The sequence below is a fragment of the Rhinolophus sinicus genome, chromosome 15 (genome assembly GCF_057876585.1).
Source record: "Rhinolophus sinicus isolate RSI-liver-muscle chromosome 15, RSI-T2T, whole genome shotgun sequence".
In the NCBI taxonomy this organism is placed as follows: Eukaryota; Metazoa; Chordata; class Mammalia; order Chiroptera; family Rhinolophidae; genus Rhinolophus; species Rhinolophus sinicus.
Genome location: NC_142515.1, coordinates 36,287,241 through 36,308,332, shown reverse-complemented (window position 1 = coordinate 36,308,332; position 21,092 = coordinate 36,287,241). Strand labels below are relative to the sequence as shown.

At 32.0% G+C, this 21,092-nt stretch overlaps 1 protein-coding gene across 1 annotated transcript in view; it reads left to right on the top strand.

The window, feature by feature from the left end:
- PCDH15 (protocadherin related 15) overlaps positions 1-21,092 on the top strand; it is a 1,316,677-nt gene that overhangs the window by 913,278 nt on the left and 382,307 nt on the right. Inside the window, exons 7-8 of the mRNA XM_088791982.1 lie at positions 657-817; positions 9,945-10,100. Coding sequence (XP_088648108.1) covers positions 657-817; positions 9,945-10,100 — 317 coding nt within the window. The remainder of the gene's footprint in view (positions 1-656; positions 818-9,944; positions 10,101-21,092) is intronic.

Genomic DNA, 21,092 nt, shown 5'->3' with positions numbered 1-21,092 from the left:
GTCCACTGGAAAAATAAGAAAGCAAGCATCAAAATGTTACATTATAATAGTTTGCCGTTCTAGTGAGTGCCCCAGACATGTCTTATAGAAGAACGGCTTCTATTGTATGTCTGCACATTAGTTTTGTCTTTCACATTAAGATTTATGTTTTATGTGTTTGCTCTAAGATAAAAGAAAAAAAGAAGCAGTTCTCACCATGGGAGATTCTGCTACTTCTTTATCTCTTCCTTTCTCTTATTTTTGGGATATCTCTTTTCATATCTGAATTGAAGTATCAGCCTCTGTTATTATAGGCATTTCCTTTTGTTCAGGATAAAATTCAGTGATAACTCCTGTGAGAAGAGTTGGACAGGGAGGGGAACAGATTCATTTTGTTAAAGGGAAACCAGAAATAGATGATGAAACTCTCCAAGTGTTTGGATCTCTGACTCTCAGCTTCATCTCCCCAGATTATGATTTAGAAATAGAATAATGAAGTTATGTTTTGCTTTTTATTTTTAAACAGAACATCTTTTTTCTATCATGCCAGATACAAAGTTGAACATTTTCTGCTTTAAAACAGATTTGTAAGTCAGCCAGGGTTTAAAGCGTATGATCTTTGTTAAAGAACTTATACAAGTGGAATATGTTTTCAAATAACTTTCTTTGGTTTGCAGGTACGATTCTGGTGGATAACTTGCTGATCAAAGGGACTGCTGGAGGACCAAACCCCACGATAGAACTCACTTTAAAAGACAATGTGGATTACTGGGTGATGTTGGATCCTGTTAAACAAATGCTATTCCTGAACAGCACTGGCAGAGTTCTGGATAGAGATGTTAGTGATTTTCTTTCTTTGTTTCTGTATTACGATTTTATTCTAATTTAAATATCAGCATGTGTTTGTTATTATGATATAAAATTTCCTTTGTGTAATGTGAGATCATTGTCTGTGTTAATCAACAAAAACTTTTTTTTTTTTTTAACTCCTTGAAAAACGAGTAAGAAAGAAAGGAACCATCTGCCTCTGAGATAACTATAGTATCTACCTTCTAACATCTTGGAAGCTTGTCAGAGTTCTGAACAAGGAGAGAATAGAGTACTCATAATAAAAGAGTGGTAAGCATGGAAAAGTAGGATGAGAAGTGTGATGATCCATGGTGAGGTGTGCACCTGTAATTAGGTGTTGACTTGAGGACAGAGAGTTTGGTGGGAAATACTACTGGGTGGCTGCTCTTACAAGCAGTAAGCATTGGTTGAGGGAAGCGTTTGTGGTGATGTGCTTATAGAACTGTGAAAAAACAAAAGGTGAGATTCCTGTCAATATTCCAGTCCAGTCATTCCTGCCCACTTGTTCTCAGGCAGCATGACCTAAATATTTATATTTATAAAGAACAGCTAAATTACCAAATTTGTTCAATGTCTCATTTATAAAGAAGTTTATAGACTTGAGTCTTTAAGAGCTTTGTGGTGAGGTGGACAGTACATTAGACTCCCCCACCAGGACAGGCTGTCTTTGTGCACTACGGGAGGCCCTTGATACAGCTGACAGGGCAGGGATGGCAGATGTAAAATGTGGGTAGCAGTGAAGAATAGGAATGAGACTGTTGGTTCAATTTAGAGAAAAAACAAACAAAAAACAGTCATCCTTGATGCAGTCCCATCCCCACCACTGCCACCCACTCACTATGTCCTTTGTTCACAGCAACATTCTTTATACCCAACAATTTACATTTTTCGGTGGCTGGCTAAAATGGTGTAAAATGGAATAAAGACAGATGCTATCTTTGAATTTATCTTGTCTTATCTTCATTTATTTTATCATAAATCTTATTTTTATGAAAGCGACTTGGATAGTGACATAAATTGGCAAAAGATCACTCCCTCCCCCTTCCCCAGCTGTGTTACTCACAAGCAACCTTTACTGGCTCTAATTAGGGATATCCATATACACGTCATGAATTTTATAATGTAACATATTAGGAGAACTATAGAATATTTATTTCAGACCATTTCATTTTATATTTTGATTACTTTTTAAAATCATCTTATAGCTGATTATAATAATTTACTGGTTTACTAGTAAATTACTTTCTTTTTGGAACCTATTACTTTTTCTCTATTTGATATCAAAAGCACAAGTTATAGGTCTGAATTATGAGTAAAGAGAAAGGATACCTTTCAGTATAAATAAGTGGTATTCCATTTATCTAGCCTATAACAATGTTTAAATTTTACTTGCTTACCAAAAATAATCTTCTTTCCATGATAAATATCTGTTTTCTTAGTATTATCTTTTTTTTTTTTTTTAATTTCTAATGAGGGCAGCATTTATTGGACATGGGCTATGCTGAAAAAGCATTATGAGAATATGCTTTAAATTGATTTGACCTGAAAATAATACCTGTGAAAATGTGCACAGGTATCATTCAAAGAATAATCCAGCCTTGTTCTTTAATATACTAATGAAAAATAATTCCCTCTCCATTTAGAAATGTTCTTTTGAATTAGTATTGCTATGATCAAGTTAAACTTGCAAAAATAGATTGCAAATTAAAGTGTTGTCAGCAGACACCTAACTGAAATTAGCTAAGGATGGCGAAGTCTTGGTCATCTAAAAAATATGAAATGTTAAATGAATATTGCAGAAGAAACTAAAAAAAAATATGCTTATATTATTTGTAAGGTATTTACCATTTGGCAAATAAACTTGTTGAAACAATAACAAAACGTTGCATAGATGATGCTCTAACGCTTAGTAATATGCGAATTTAAGCCTGTGTAGTTAACGTCATGACAAAAATTTAATGTTGCTATCTTACACAAGTACACTCACTTGGTGGTGGGAATTAAAATAGACACAAGATTTCAGCTTTCTGTGAGTAGGGGCATTTTGCAGGTTTTTTTTTTCTTTTCTCAAATAAAACTTGTGATCATAGAGGAAGGAGTCAACTGATAAATAGTAGGATGTTATGCCTTCATCTTCTTTCCTGGAATCATTAAGTGAGAAAGACTGAGGAGGAAGATGTATTTAGTTCAGAGGAAAAAAATAATGATGTCAAGAATGTGCTTAATCTAGAAAATTGAAGTGTGAGGTTAAATGAATGTGCAATTTTATGTTGCAAAATTAAGATGGTGGAGCCATCATTGAAAGAAAGCTGAGAAAGAAGAGAAGAAAAGGCAGATGGAAATAGCAAATGTGAGATCAAAGCAAAATTAACTAGGTACATTACATATTTTAATATATTATTTAAAGACTGCTGAGTATAGATGCTTTACAGAATCATTGAATGGTAGAGCTAAAAGGAACCTTAAAATTTTACTAATTCATATATATATATATATATATATATATATATATATATATATATATTCACTGTGCAGTAGATTTAGAGACAGCCAGTCTTTAAAATTTAGCACTTGTCTATGATGAAATGAGAAATATAAAGTGATGGAGTTATTTCCTTTTGTCCAAAGCTAAGTGTATTGATTTTATTCTGATATCATGTCTTTTTGCATTTTTAGGTATTAAAATACTCTTAGTTTATGTGGTCATGCAGATCATCGGTGGCTGTTGCTTTTTAAATGTAATTTCTTATAAAAATAAAAGGTTATCTACTCTTTCCATGTTTTTGTTGTATTTTATAGTTGTTACTGTTACATATTTTACTCGTCTACTGCTCTAGTGTACTCCAAGTTTAGATGAAGAAAGTTTAATCTAGAAACTATAAATGAAGTTCACACAGCTAATAAGCAAGAACGCCTGATTGGCAAATATTTGTTTTTTGATATCAGGAACTTCTTCTTGAATAAATGTATGAATTGAATTTAAGCAAGAAGTATAAGTGTAAAAAAAGTAAAAAGAGTTATGTAGAAGAAGTACAGAAGTAGTGTAAGAAGAAGTAGTAAGAACTGTAAGAAGAATAAGAAGAGTAAAATACTGTAAAGTGTAGGTCTGCTAGCTGGTAATGGAGGCCATTGAGATAAAGAAAAAACATAAAAGGGTGGGGAGCAACCTGATGTGTAGAAACTGCTAAATCTTTATATCAGGAATAAATTAAGAAACATTTCTTTGGAGGCTCACTCCATGGCTATTCTCAAGTATTAACTTTCTAAGAGTCAAGGAAATGATGATAATGGCTGACATATACTTTTGGACTCATGGATTTGTCAGTGAGTCTTCAAGTTTGGGAGATGGAGCACTCAGTCAGGATTTTGATCAAATCTATGTACTCATTTCTCAGGAAAAAAAGTTTATTTGCACATGAATAAATTACTTGCCATCAATTTCAAGAGTTTCACTAATTACCAAGGTTATATAGACCCTAGTTTACAAATATTTCCTTTGGTAAATAATATTATTTTTCTTAGTCTCAAATTGTTAGCAAATCTTGCATATCAAAATTAACCTTTCTAAATAGAACTAAGAGAACCAATGTACATTTGCCACATATGTGCTTTTATATCACATCTCACTAGAGTAACTTGCTGGAGTCTTAGTAATTTATTTAGATATTAGATACCTGCCATATTTTCCATAATAGGAAATAACCTTCATGTGACTTGGAAAATATAAATGTTGATTTTACCTCTTATTTCAGTGAAGTTCATTATGTCCTATATACCTTTGAATTTTTACGTTATTTATTTAATTATTTTTTGAATTCTTGTGAATTGCTCTTTCTGCTTCCACAGTGCTTTCAATTTTTTGTGTGTTTGTTTTGTTTTGTTATTATCACAGTGTAAAGGCTTTTGTTCTGAAAATTCTTAACCCTATGCCCATGTGTTTTATGTGAAGTATAGACCATTGCTGCTAGAAAAGCAGTGTGGTAAATCAGTGTTTTTAACCCAAATCTAGTTACTGCTGGAAATCATTATTTCATTTAATTGTAAAATAATATAAGCTGTGGTGAACAAATCAGAAAAAAAAACAAAAACTCAAGTCAATGAGTGGAGAATATTCAAAATACCAGTGTCACAGATATGAAAAATAATTTTATTTTAGCAAGATTGTAAATTTTCCTGGACAGAGGATACTACTTCGTTTTCGACCACATAGTCTCTAATGTCTACCTTTCTTTGTGCATGTGCTTTACTTTTCTCCCTGCTGATTAGATTCCTTTGAACATATAATTTTGCTTCCTTGTTTCTTTGGTTTGTTCTTGGCTTTGGCTCTTACTAATGTTCACTCCACTGTAGCTCCCTATAAGCTTTCAATGCAATGCCTGCTATTAGCCTGACCATAGTCACTGTGTGTTTTTTGTTTGTTTGTTTTGGTTTTTTTTTCTCCCTAATTAATGAGAGAGAGCATCTAAATACTCACTGACTAAATCAGTGATAGCTAAGAAAATGGGGGTGAGGTCACGTGATCGATCCGTGTTCAGTTACGCCTGCCTTTTGGCTTTCTGCCCAGGCCAATATCTATTTAACCACTAAGTTTCATACTTTTATCTCCACAAAACACCTTGTATGTGTATCCATGAGCATAACCCCACTATGAACCCTCTTATTTCTCACTTGTACTTTGGGACAAATTCCTAATAGTTCTCTTTACCGTATTTCATGGTTCAAACTGTGCCAGATTCAGTGCCCCAAAACAGAGTTCTGAACTTGTCAGTTGATGACTTTTCATTGAAAACTGGCTTATCTAGCCCTTGAGTTTTCCTAGATTCAAGCTGCAACCTGTCTCATTTCCTTTTACTTAGAAACATGGAGACTCTAATCTACGAAAACTAATTGTTGTTCCCTAAATGCAATCCATTTTTTTCTTATTATGCCTTCTCTTATATTCTTTGGAGCCTACCCTTTGAAATTACCTTTATTCTTTACCTTCAGTTAAATGTTCTCTATTATCAAGTCATCTTAAATTCTACTCTCTACATGATATATCTCCTAATGGTAGCACCAGTATGTAATTTTGTGCTCTAAATTTCAAAGCCTTCAAACTCTTTTTGTGACTTGCATTATAGTGATTTCTGTTCATCTCATGTCAGTTTTATATGACTTGCTTAGAGCATAATGACCACATCATATTAATCCCAACCCAAATTGAACTTTGCATATAATAAATGCAATTAACTAAAATGGATATCCTTACTAACTGTGAAAAATCTACATATCTATCTAAAAATTATATTTTTAATATCTTAAAATTATATTTTAAATATGTACTTTCTTCTTTGGGCAAGTTCTGTAAATACATCATTTACTATGTAAGTTTAATTTGTGAAGGACATTCATATCTCTGACCAGCCAAATTTCCTTTATATTTGTTTCATTATTTAAAATCACGTCTGCAACACACTGTATATTATTTCCTTTCACTGTCTTCCAGTTTATTTGTGAAATAGTGAAGGTTTTTCATTTTGTTAATGTAGTACTAAGTACATAGAAATAAAAATCATGGGGAAATCCTTTCCTTCCTGTGAGGACTGAATACACTTTGCCTTTGCTTTATGAAAAATAAAACCAATTCTTATACAGGTTTGCTAAATATGTATTCCCCCCTAAATCATTTAGCCCTTCAAATAGCATCGTTTCTAGAAAAACTCAATTTCCCTTACATTGAAGTTGTGTGCTACAATCAGTACTGTACCAGCAATAAATTCACTACAAGAACCTCACTTCGCTTGTTGAATCCTAAGTGATTTTTCTGAAACACTCATAACACAATTTTCTATTTTTGTCTTTTTTCCATTACAAAATTCATACATATTTGTTGAAAAATTGTCTTCCCTTACTTTCTACTCTCAGCCCTATTTTTCAAAGATAACCTTATCAACTGTCGGTATGTATCATTCCTGCAGTTTATGCATATCAAAACCTATACGCATATATACAGTAACATACAAATATACAAATATATATTCAGAGTATTATGTTAAATATTCAGTTTTAAATTGGGAGAATAGTTTGCATGTCTAGGAATGTATGAATTATGATTGTTTTAAATAATTACCCCCAAACAATTTATACACAGTTTTTTTTTTTCTTCTCTGTTTCATGAATGAAGCAATTTAAGAGAATTAGAGAAGATAAAATTTCCATGACATATTTTTGACCCCAGTGATGAAAGATAAACCAAAATTTCCTTAACACATTCTTAAGCATTTTGGAGTTCCTAAATTCTCACTAGTTGGCTTAGTAGAACTGTACTTGATATATTCATGACCTTCTTCTAGAGCAGAATAGAATCTATTCCAATACGAGATTACAATGTGTTTTATATATTAGCTACAGGGAATTCTTGCCTTCAACATGATCCATTATGGTTGGAATTTATAGCAAGCTAAGTTCTCTCCATAGAACTAACAGTTGTATAGGGAGCTAAAGTTGAGAGTGACAAGAGTTCCAGAGGACCTGGTTATATCTAATTTATGGGCACTTAGCAGGACAAGTGAGCTCAGTGCATCATGCATTTGATCCTCTACTTGGAAAGATTGTGACCTTCCTGTCCTAGTGCTACCACTCAATATAGAATTAGAAGTTGAGATGAAATGGTTTTATAGGTCTCTCTTGTAATATTTAGAAGACAAATAACCTTAGAAGACATAATTCACCTGATTGTCTTCCAGAAGGTGTGCCAAGGGCTAATAGTACAAGCATTTATTCTGTTTTTTACTTTACAATTGAAATATGCAGGATTTTCCTTAAATATCTTTTAAAGCGAACACTTTAAAACTGGTAATAAAGATGGAGGTCAACTAACTCAAATTAATTCCGGAATACTTCTAAGACCTAGTCTTATTAAGTGAACTTTTAGCCTCAAGCTTGCACAATTATGGGGCTTGCTTTATAAGATAGTCCATTCTCTTATGTGCAGATTTGGATTAACACAAAACCTCTACTATATTGAAAACATATGCTTTGGAATACTGTGTATTCACTTTTCTTATGTTTGCTCTCTGGACTACAATTAATAAACTAAAAAATCAGTAGATCTTTTCACAACAACCAATCAGATGTCTAGCAAATCTTGTGTTTTTAAGCTTAAACATCCTCAAATTTTATCACATATTTCAAAGTGTTCAGATTTCATATCTTATTTGTTCAGAAAATGGGGCTTATTAAATCCACTTATTTGCCCATCTGATATTCTTAATGAATGTGAAGTCTGTATTATTTTCCCAGCAGCTCATTTACGATGTTGCCATGTAAACTCATCTTTCACTCATCAAAATTTCACAATTGTATTTTCACATTAATATTTGTAGCCATTTATTATATTTGGGTCATTAAGTGTTTTCTCAAATAAGGTGATTGAAATTAAGTTATTCTGACTTATTAAAATGATTTGAACATGTTCTTTTGTCATGAAACGTTATATATCCTTCTGAGCCTTGTGACATTCACAGATTTTATGCACATGGCTTTAATGCCTTCATTTATGTCAGTGAATAAAAGTGGAATGGGATAGATACTAGAACACAGAGATATATGGCATATCTCTAGAGACTTTCCTCCACGTGTTCGTGTTGCTTCATTTTTTTTTTTTTTCTGGAGACAATTATTCAACCAGATACAAATCAATTCAACTACCTTTGTCTTTATTGGCCATATAAATATCTTGAGATTAAACAATGTTTGCTTCTGTTTAGACATAGACTCGACAATATTCTTCACTTAGAAATGTGGCCTATTCTAGTTTCTAGTAAATATTGCTGTATCTTTAAATTGGTTTTAATCCAAATATTTAATAATTTAGTATCCAGGATTATAAACTTGTATTTTATAGATTATATGTTTTTCACTTTTTTGGAAATTTAGCTTTTTTATAAATAAGTAAATTATATCCATTATGTGTTAATAAGTGCCTAGCACAGAGTAACTTCTTATAATACTTACCATGATTTGATCATAGCAGTGTTTATTATTTTCTCCATTTGTAGAGACAAGCCACCTAAGCACAAAGAGATTTGGCGTCTAGATCATGTAGTTAGTAGTTATGGAACTCAGTCTGGAAGCCAAGCAGTTTCACTCGACTAGTACACAATCATCTGTTCTAGACACAGTGCTGGTTATTGGGTAGAGAGATTCAGTCATGACCGAAGGAATACCCCAGCTTTTGTGGTGCTTCTAGTCTAGTGAAGGGACACAGACTAACACAAACATATAAAATATGTAATATGCCAAGTGATGGATGAGAAGTGCAATAAAGAAAATTAAATAGCGAAGGGAGAAATTGAAAGGAGAGAGCAGGCAAGAGTCATGGTATTATAAATGGGGTGGTAAGATCAAGTCATTCTGATTAAATGATATATTTAGAGGGAAAGTTTTATAAGCTTGAAAAATAATTTTAAAATTACCAAAATACATTTTGTAGTGTTAAACACTCTGACTCTAGAGTCAAAGAGATGCACGTGTGCATTCCAACTCTGCAAGCCCCTAATCATGGGACCTGAGTAAATAAATATTCCTCTTTGATGAGCTTTTCTCCTTCAACAGATTTATCATAAAAAATAATTACACAATATAGCACCTATTGATGTACAGATGCTTGTTGAAGTATCATTTATAATGACAAAAATTAACAACATAAAAGCATCCCATTATAACTTTTACTTAGACAAATTACACTACACACTTATAATGGAGTGGGTACTGTCAAATCACATAATGTAGTTTCATAGTAGTATACACTAAATTGTTATAGTGAATCTATATTTACAAACATGGGATGATATTCACTCTGTGTGTCTCTGTGTGTTTGCGTGTGTGTGTAATGGGTGTTAGATTTTTTTCATTAACACATTGTTTTTATAATTTGCAAGCTCATATCATTGCTTCTTTAAACTTGTCTTTCCTTGTCCTTAAAATAGTACAAGATGGATCAATTTTTGTAGATGAGTATCATTTAAAGATGAACAAGCATAGGGCATTTTATTAAACAAATATGTGCTTTGATAGTAATAAGAACCTTCAGTTTCAATTATTAGTGTTTTAACGATTCAATTTCTGCATTGCAGCCACCCATGAACATACACTCCATCGTGGTAAAAGTCCAGTGCGTCAACAAAAAAGTGGGCACTGTTATCTACCATGAAGTTCGAATCTTGGTGAGAGACAGAAATGACAACTCCCCCACATTCAAGCACGAAAGCTACTATGCAACCGTTAATGAGGTCAGTTTCTATGTACTTGCTCTTTGTGTCCTTTTTATTCACATATGGAATTAACTGTATACTATAAATGTTTTAAAATGAGTCCTGTATGATAATATGCTTAACTATTTAGAAATACCATGAAAACCCTTTAAGCAATAGTGCTTTAGAAGAAATAAGGCCTGGGTGACCTCTGATAGGATTTTAGTAATTCACTTTGCTACAGGAAAATTTTGATTTCTTTATAATAATGAACAAAATATTGATATCATGATCATCTGGAGCAGTTTAATGCCTTAATCCGCATACATTCTTACTAAGGCTCAACATTTATTTATTCTCATTGTAAGATAATGAACTGTTTTTTGTTTGTTTGTTTAATATTTGAAGTGGTAGCTGTAATTAAATACTGAAATAAAATATTTAAGATTCTATCAAAGTTATTTCCTCAATTTTAAAATCACGTTTTGTCATATTTATAATATTTAAATACAAATCATTACTTCTTTTAAGAAAATGCTGATCAAATTATAAAAATTGTTTTAAAAATAACAGTATTGCTTTTATTACAACATGCTTTTTTAAGTTGTTGATTTGCTTGGAGTCAAAACCCATGAGTCAAGAACACCTTTGATGCTATTTTTAGAAACACTGTTTATTATAAATGTTCTGTTATTCCATAAGTTAGAAAATATTCCTGAAGTACCTCTAATGTCACATATTACGTGTACTTTGGACAACAAAAAGGAACCACATTTTAGCAGTTCTTTAACTCCAAGATTTTTTTTTTTAATCTTAAAAAATGCGTAACTACTTTGTAGGAGGAAAACAGTGTAATTTGTGTGTATTAAACACAGCATTGGGCTTTTAACACTTACAAGCTTTTTGAAACCTTTAAAAACAAATATATATATATATATATATATATATATATATATATATATATATATATAAATAAATAAATAAAAGAATACAGATTTTAAGATAGGAAAAAACTGTATTGAAATTGTAATACAATGAATGACACTAGCACTCATTTTATTAATGACATCTTTTGAGTGAACATCATATTACATACTGCTTCTGTATTATAATTCAATTCAACTTTGAAAAGTAATACATAAATAACATCTCTTAAAATGTGTACATTTTTTTGGCACCCCCGGTATATGTCTATGTATGTTATTTATCTCAACGTTCTTCTATTCATTAAAAAAATTGAAGAAATGGTGTTTCTCATAATCTGAGACTTTATAGTACTTTAAAAAAAAAAGAAAAACAACATAAACTCCTGTTTTAAGTCTAATCGGACAAGTCAGTCTTCAGTCAGCGCTTAACCTTTTTGAGCTACCTTTATTTAACAAGTTTCTGCTGAAACAAACATGCTAATTAATGTAATTAATCAGGTTACGTGGTTAACTATTTTAGCATCTTATTTTGGCATCTGACATATACTCTATGAAAGACATTTTACTCTGTTTGAGTACTAACTTCTTTTGGACATAAACTGATAGATGAATTACCTTAGGCAACAGATCTAATTGTAAAATCCATCCTTTTACCATATTTAACTAACTGTACCTGGATTCATGCCTTTAATTTTTTGTAAAAAAAAATTATAATGTTCAATTTGAATTTCAAAGTATCCTATGTGATTTGACTATTTCCACTCATCCCATACAATGTTTTTAGTACATTGTTGAGAAATAACCTTTTCAAATACTATTTTAATCACGTCGCTCTCGTATTAAAAAGTTGTATAATTTCTCATTATTGCAAGGAAAAAGGTCATCGATTTCCTTCAACTGAACTTCAAGATCTCCCATAATCTGACCTTTTGTCAATGTATTCTTAACTTCAAATTCTCTCTGATAATGCTTCACTTGGTTCAGAATAATTTCCTCATGTCTCAGAAGTATTTCCATTTCTTGGGCTTTGCTCTCACTCTTCATTTCACTTAGAATGGACTCTTTCCTACCTTGCACGTCTCCAAGTTTTATTCATTTTTTTAAAAGTTTAAATCAAGACCTACTTCCATTTCCTATTTCTAAAGTCATCTTCTACTATTCATATCCATTAATCTTCAATTTATCCAAACTCGTACAACACCTAGATAAATATCAGTTAGAGTGATAAAATTTACAGAAAGGTTAAATATTTTATCTTAAACATTATCTGGAGAGACCCAAGTTTCTTTACAAACGTCTCCATATATGGTATTTATCCCAATTCATTTCCCTATAGCCAACTGAAGTAATCCTGTCCCACTGGTATTATGGTCATATCTTCTCTGGTTTGATTATATAGTGTGTAATTAATAATAATATTTCTCCCCTTTGATTATGCTCATACTCTTTCATATCTGTTTTCTTGAAAACAATCAGAAGTTTATTTAAAACTCAAAACATGTTGGTGCAAAAGTAATTGCAGTTTTTGTAATTATTTTTAACCTTTTAAACCGTAATTATGTTTGCACCAACCTAATAACAACAACAAAAGTTAGCTATTTTTCTCATCCTACATTTATTTGAGCAGTTCTTCCATAGTAGTACTTCTCTTAGTTTAATTGGTTAGACTGTATATATGTAGAGAGAAAATACATTGAAATTATATATAAATATAGGTATATGTGTGTACATATAGGTATATGTATATATAGCAACTACAATGTTGCCTGTAACTGTCTCTTGCAACTACAATGCTGCCTGTAAAATAAAATTAAATGAAATAGATTTTACTCTATGCAAGACTGCAAGGCATGTTCTATGCTATTTCTCCTTTTAGTAGAAGACATGCAGTTCATGCAGAAATATCTAGATTTTATTTTAATCATTCAGGGTTTTATAGATTATTGGTGTCAAAATATTTTACACTTCATTAAAATTCAAAACAGGTGTGAAGTCATTATCTCAGATTTATAAAAGAAATTAAAGTCCTGATTAGTCACTCTCCTTATTCACTATGACAAAGCTGAGACCTAGAGCAGTAGTATGAATTGGCTATGCTGTAATTAAACTGGTCTCAAAGTTGGGAATAAAACCCAAGCCCTGCTTTAATCATCCCTTCACTGCTTATTAATAGACACCCTCTTATGCTAACCGACAGCTATGTCACTGATTTTTTAAAAAATAGGGTTTATACTTAATGATATGATATCATAATATTATAAACACAATAAGTAATTTTATAAATGCATTAAATGTCAGTCTCTTACACTCTTTGTAAACACGTTCTTTATTGGTGTGTCAAGAATTTGAATGCCTATATCTAAATGCTAAGCAGAGATGATGACAAGGTTTATAGTCCCTTGTTTGTGAGCAAGACATAGGACATCACAGGTATTTTTCTCTCTCTGAATAATTGGAGATGCTCAACTAATTTTGGACAGTTGTATTATTAGCTAATTAGTCTTATTGGTTTGAAGTCTAATTGCTGCTGGTCATTCTTAAGCAATTTTTGGAAGCTAAATATTTTTTCTGGCAGTGATATCTTTAATAACACAGGTATACCATCCCCTCAAATTTTCCTTTTGACATAATAAAAAGTAAACAAGGGCAAATCAAGGGAGACATAATGTTTTTTTGGCTTTGAATAATTAATCTCAAAATAATATGGAGATTGTATTTGCCCTGGCCTTTAATGACCTTTTCATAGATGGGGCAATTATTGTCAATATTAATTTGTTCTCTTTATCACCTTAAATATTGCCTTAAATATACATTGCTGATATGATATGTGACTTACTGGAGATATTTTGTTGGCACTTTCGGGAAGCATGGTTCCTTGCATTCATTTCTCTTGACAGGGAGATGGTTTACAATCTCTAAAAAAGGAAAACAGAAGGAAGAAGAGAGGGAGGGAGGAGAGAAAGAAAGGAAAAGTTAGATTCAGGGAGAAAAAAAAAACCACTAAATTCTGAGTTATTTTTAGCCTATAATGTACAGTTTATGTAACTTTGCATTTTCTTTTATTTTGTTTTGAATATGTGATTACTGCAACATGTTTTATAATTCTTAGATTCCAAATACTACACAATTTCATTGTATTATGTAGGGTGTGCTTTATTAGAGTGATACCTTCTATCATTTTTCTCAACTGAGACTAATTGTAATCTATTTAATTATTTATTTCAGCTTTAGAAGAGAAAGGCTTATTTCAAATGTTGCCTATGTTTTCTAGAAAATTGCCAGTTTTCATATTTCACTCTATGTTGTTTATATTAATTATGCTTCATTATTTTATAGTTCCATTTTATTTAGTTAATTAGAGTATATAGTTAGGCTCAAATATTAATAACAGAAGCATATACAGGTTTTTGAAAATTATAATAAAATGTATTACCTTATTTTCTTACCATATTTATTTTGATGATTTAATTTTATAGTCATTCATTAAAGAGTTATTTTAATTATTTAGTTTTCTATGGTTTCTTAAATAATTGGTTTAAAAAATTACTATAAATATTTGTTTTACTATTATTCTTTATCAATAAATAGTTTAGGGATAAGGGTTTTACTTTTAATAAATATAAAAATTCATATCATCTTTGTTTCAAATATTACTTTTTAAAAGATAAAAAGTTATATGTATAATAAAATTGCCTTATGCTGGGACAACAGAGGTTGACATAGAGTTTTACAACTGTTGGTAATTGTTTAAAAATATTTTTGATTTCTGAAATTTTCACAATGAGATGCTATTTTACCAATAGGATATACAAATTCCTAAGGATAGTATTTTAATAAAAATTACTTTGTTAAAGTGGAGATCTTAAATTAAGTTTAAATTATCTGCTTTTTTGCTCCTAATCAGTATTAAATAGTGGTATGTCAGCCTTCTGAGATTTGTATTTTTAGGTAGACTGTGGTCCACAAGTCAAATCTGGCCTGCTACTGCCTGTTTTTTGTATAGCCCATGAAATTTATTTTTTTCCTTTTTTTTTTCTATTAAGGTTTATTGGGGTGAAAATTGTTAGTGAAGTTACATAGGTTTCAGATGTACAATTCTGTAGTACATCATCTATATATCACATTAAGTGTTCACCACCCAGAGTCAGTTCTCCTTCCATCACCATATATTTGACCCTCTTTCCCTTCTTCTATCAATCCCCCCTCCTCCTTTACCCTCTGGTAACCACTGAACTGTTGTCTGTGTCTATGAGTTTTTGTATCTTCATTTGTTTGTCTTGTTCATTTATTGCTTTCAGTTTTATATCCCACATATCAGTGATGTCATATGGTTCTCAACTTTTTCTGTCTGATTTACATTTTTAACAACTAGTAAACTAAAAAATGAAACATTATTATTAACTTAAATCTGTATTTTATGAAGATTTTCACTTAGCTTTTACCTGATTAGTTCCTTAGTATTTCCTTGACTTTGATGACCTTAATAATCCATAATGAGGCAATTTATAGACTACTCGTCAATTTGGATTTACCTGATATTTCCTCGCAATTATAGATTTTGCATAGGAATACCACAAGAGTAATACCGTGTTATTTCTGTATATAACAAAAGAGACACAGAATGTGTCTCATTCCCAGTAATGCTAGCTTTAATAACTGTAATAAGATAGTGTCAGCCAGATTTTTCTATTTTATTTCCTAGTTATTTTGTGCTTAACAATGAGTAGTTAAAACTACTTTGTAAGTAATAACTCTAAGACTTTAAATATCCTGTTTCTCATCAAATCTTCACCCACATTTTTATTAGAGATTTATCAGACATTGATTTGTTGAAAAATCATTGACAAAATGCACATTATTGTGGTTGGATATATTTTATTATCTTTGCCCCTTGAGTATTTATTGTTTTTTTTGTTTGTTATTGTTGTTTGTTTGTTTGTTTTGGCGTTATGCAATGCACTTGCAATAAAGTTTTGATTACTAATGCAACGGTTAGCATATTGAAATCATGGTGAATATGGAAATTTATGAAATAATTTGCTTGCTGAGAACTTGCCTGTTTTCAATTGCAGTGATTATACACTATGAGTTTTCTAAAATGCAGGCACTAGCTCAGTTGAATGTCTTTGTATATCTGTAAAATATCTCAAAAACATTTTTTCTTAGGGCCAGACATAATTTATCAGTGATGGAATACATCATCCAAATTGCATCATTTCAGATTATCTGTGTCTCTTGGGTTCTATTTTGTTCCAAGTTGTATTTATTTCCTCTTTCATTTCCTGTTTTCTCAAAAGCTTTTTAATATCAAATTACGGAATTTCTGAAATAATGTATTTCACAGTTCCTGAGCATTAATATTTTGGAGGCAAACAATCTGTGTTGCAGTCCTTATCAACCAAGTATTAGGATTATAATATCAGGCAGAAGCTCTCTTAATTTATGATTTCTTAACTATCAAATAAGTATCATAACAAATAATTATGTCACAAAGTTTTATTAAGGATTAAAAGTCATAATGCTTTTAAAGTACTTATTACATGTTCTGGCCATCTTTATTTTGCAAATAAACTCTGCCTTGGAAATATGCTTTGGAAATACTAATATATTTAAAAACCAAGGGACTCTTCACAAATTAAATGCAAAACATAAATTGGTAAACAGGCAGTAATTAATGGGACATCATTGGGAATTTTAGTTGTTGTTTTTTTCACAATGGTGAAACAACATTATCTATGAATCTATCCAATTTAAGCTCTCACTTTCCTGATCAAATTCTTTTAGTTTTGTGCTATTCTTTTCCATTTTATCTTGACTGTATCATCTCCTTCCATTCAATACATGCATTTTGAACATCTGTTTTTAGCATAGTCACTCTGGTAGATCTAAGCACAGATGGTCTCCATGATGGAGCATAACAACGAGACTCCGTATATACTTAAGTATTTTAATAAACATTTTACATATGTTTGCTTTAAAGTTTCTACACATAATAGGTGATTTTTAATACAAGTTATATATATACACACACACACACACACATACATATATAGTTATTTGTTTGTTTGTTTGTTCGTTTTGTTTGTTTTGAAACATAGTCCATGGTATTGGAAACTTGATAAATATCTCCAACTATTCAAGGAATAAAAATCATGGATCTTCAGGGCCATTCCCATTCACAGAATTTCTTTGAATAGAGTACTAATATTTAGTCTACAGACACAAAAGCTTCTGAAGAAAGATATGAGACTAAACCCTAGTTTATTTTCTTGTCTCTGTTTTCCTCCTCCAAAAGCTGAAACTTTTTAGAATCCACTTTTTGTTTTGTTTTGTTGTTGTTGTTGTTGTTTATTGTTTTTTTTGTGTGTGTTTTGCACATTCATTCTGGCAAGCAGTAAACAGGTAAGGGAGATAGAAAGGGAAGGAGATAAGGCAAGGAAAGAAGCACATTAGCATATTTTTTTTTCTACTTTAATCATGTAAATGGGAATCAATCTTTCAGCTGTTTGAAAGATGCAAGTACTCAACTATTCAACAACTTTCAAATGCAATAAACTCTTATACATATATATTCAACTTAAGGTTATTTGTTCTTTAGTTTTTAAAGATGAGAAGAGCTACTTATTATGACTCACTCTAATAAAAATCTTTCTCTTATTTTAAAGATACTTATCTACCTGGATTTGCCTATCATAATTTATTCAGAGAAAGTGATTTTCAATATCAATTATATAGCTTCCATGATAAAAAATGGTGTGAAGATTTTAATTACATGTGCAAATGCTATTTATGTTAAAGGGAACATGAAAAAATGTAATTCCTTTATTTTTTTCTCTTTGATTTTAATAAATTACTGCAAGGTAATATACACCAAGTGTAAATTTAAAATGTGTACTATTTGCTATCAATTCTTGAAAGTTTTAAGACAAATTTCAAATAGACATTTGATTTGGATAAATGCTTAAATAAAACAAATGTTATATTAACAAGGTAGTATAAAACCAATATCATGGTCACAGAAACAATGGTTTGGGCAACAATAGGTTTTCAATAAATAATTATAGAATCAGAGATAATGTAATTTCATTATTGTGTGAAAAAGCTTAAGTTTTCATCAATTACTGTTTATAAATTTGTAACTCTTTTTATTTCTGGAGACCCCCTTGTTTTTCAAATACACTATTTCTAAAGTATATTTCCAAGGTAGGGATGACTTTCGAGAGAGATTCATAAAGTTATTTTATCTGAGTAAGATTTTATAGGCTGAATCATAGCCAAAGGATGAATGGCTTCTATGTTAGAAAGATTATTATTATGAAAGGTGGTCTTCAGACCATACAGTGTAATTGAGAAGACTCTAAAAATTAGTGTAGGGACAAGAAGAAGAGAGTAATTAATCATTTTAAAATAAGCTTGCTTTTCAGGACAACATAAATTAGAGTTCAGGAATTTACAATACCTTGCATAGATGACTACGTAAGCCCTGTGAGTAATATTCAAAGGATCACAGAGTGTGATCAAAGTACCAAAACACTGTATGGATTCTGTTATATTTAATCAACAATTGTTCCACAGAGTGCTATATGGTCTGTATACAGACATTAATGAGTGATAACATGGGAATCTGATCCTTACCTTTGCAAAATCAAATACTGGTTTTTATTTGTTCACTGAAGAGAAACTGGATCAGGGATGTGTTTTCCAGTTCTCCTGAGACACTGATAGATAGGTAGTTATGTAGATAGATGATAGTAGTTAGACAGATGACAGATGGATACATAGATACATAGATAGATACAGGGATAAAGCAAGGGAGATTGATTTTAAGGCATTGGCATATATGATTATGGAGGCTGAGGGATCATAAGATCCACAGTGGTGAACCTGGAGACTCAGGCTTGATGATGGTATAGTTCTAGTCCAAGACCAAAGTCTAAGAACTAGGACAATGGGCTGTATAATTTCCAGCCTGAGTCCAAGTTTGAAGGCAAAAAAATACAGATACCCTAGCTTAAAGACAGTCAAGCAGAGAGAGTGAATTCATCCTTATTCAGCCTTTTTATTCTACTTAGGACTTCAGTGGATTAGATGAGCCCCCCCCACACACACACATTTGGGAAGGCAATCTGCTTTACTCAGTCTCCTGATTCAAATGCTAATCTCACCGGAAACACCCTCACAGACACACTCAGAATAATGTTTAGCCAATATTTGGGCACCATCACTGCGCAGTCAAGTTGACACATAAAATTAACCATCACAAAGGCTATGGATTCATGCTACACAAATGTGAAAGAAAATCATAAAATGGAGATCTTGTTGTTAATTAAATGTCTTTCACTGCAATTACACTAGCAGTGATAATTTGTACAGCATATCACCTTCTGTTGGGTGTTTTTCTCTTAAGAGACTAATTGTCTAGTGTAAAATGACTGTCTAATACACAGTAAATCCGATAAAGCTACTGGTGATTGAAAATAAACATGTATTAATCTAATATAGACTGATATGTATTCTTGCTCCACTAAATAAAATGTTTCTGCTTTGAAAATGTCTATTAGTAGAAATAGAGCACCACTGCCATTGACAGCATTCTGTCATTAAATCACTATTACATGAAAATTATCATGTAGTGAATTCTAGTTCAGTTTATCTACTGTCCATGACATAAGTAAAGTCTCATCAATTGTATTTTAAATCATCTCCTAGGGTGGCTTTTTCATGGAAAGGTTTTCAAAAAATGGGTAATTTCATCCTTCTGTAACGATTTTTCCCAGTTGCAATAATATTATTTATTTGTACTTATTATAAAAATACATTTTGTTCTAGACTCTAGTTTATTTAATTTTTAAAGCTATTAAACTCTATCAGAAGGCATTGGTTTGAAATATATGTGAAAAACTATTTTATATATTCAGAAATTATATAACTTAGCATCTTATTTCTACCAAGATGTTTGTTTTCATGTAAGTATATTACACTCCAGGAAATACTCAACAAATACAAATGCCAGGACATTGTTGTTACCTGTCAATACAAGGGTACTGATGCCAGTGGCATTATCCAATCACTAAATATATGTACTTATATTTCACACAATATTATGATTTTTGGAATGCTTTCCAACATTCATCCTTCTCAATATTTTCTTCAAAGGGGACAACAACCACTTCTTAACTGAATATAAAGTCCGTCTACATTGATGTCAGTATCATGGTAGTTAGTGTAAGACATCCTTGAAGTCCTGCCTTTTAACAAATAAAAATCAGCGTCTATCACTGAACAAAGTATCTTTGTGGGAATTGTGAGATCCAGCGTATACGAAGGGACCTGGAAGTAATCCCACCTACCCGTGCATGGGGTAATAATCAGGCCAACCTCTGTTTGGCCTGTGGCTCCAGGAGAAGCCAGCAAACTGGCCCTAGCATGTCTTGAAAGCATTCTGGGCAAATCTGAGGAACGCTGGCTTGGATAGATACCCATGGAAAAGAGACTTGGTAAAAGTCCAGCCTTGCCAAGGAAAGATTCTAGCACTCTAGTGCAATAAAATAAAACACAAGTTTGGAGTTTGGATGCATGAAAGAAAGAAAGTAAGAGGGACTTTACCAGTGCGGGTCCTTCAGCCACGTGGTGCCTGAACTAGCTAGTGGGACCTCTCCTGCAGGTGAAAGGGAAAGCGGTGAGTGAGTGCCCCGCTACCACAGATGGTTTGGACCCTGCTGGGGAGTCTACACATCAGCACCCAGATTGAGGCAGGACCTCCATGACTCAGGGGAAGGAGGAGATTGGGAAAGAGATAAGAATATCAAAGGGCATAAAAAGGATGAGGTTCCTATTGACTGTTGGGACTTAAGCAGGAAGCCAGTCCACTTTGCATTTGGAGAACCTCATGCAAGGATTCCCCCTACCTGACCTGTGGGCACCCCAACACCTCAAGGGCTAAACCCACACTCTTCCCCACTCTGTGGCCGACTCCTTGTGTGTACTCCCCAGTGGGGTGGTTGAGAGACAGCCCCAGTAAACACAGGATATGCTCAGAAAATCAAGCCAAGGACTATGGGCAAGGGAGAAACCAAAAACGTGACTATAGCGCCACCTTCTGGTT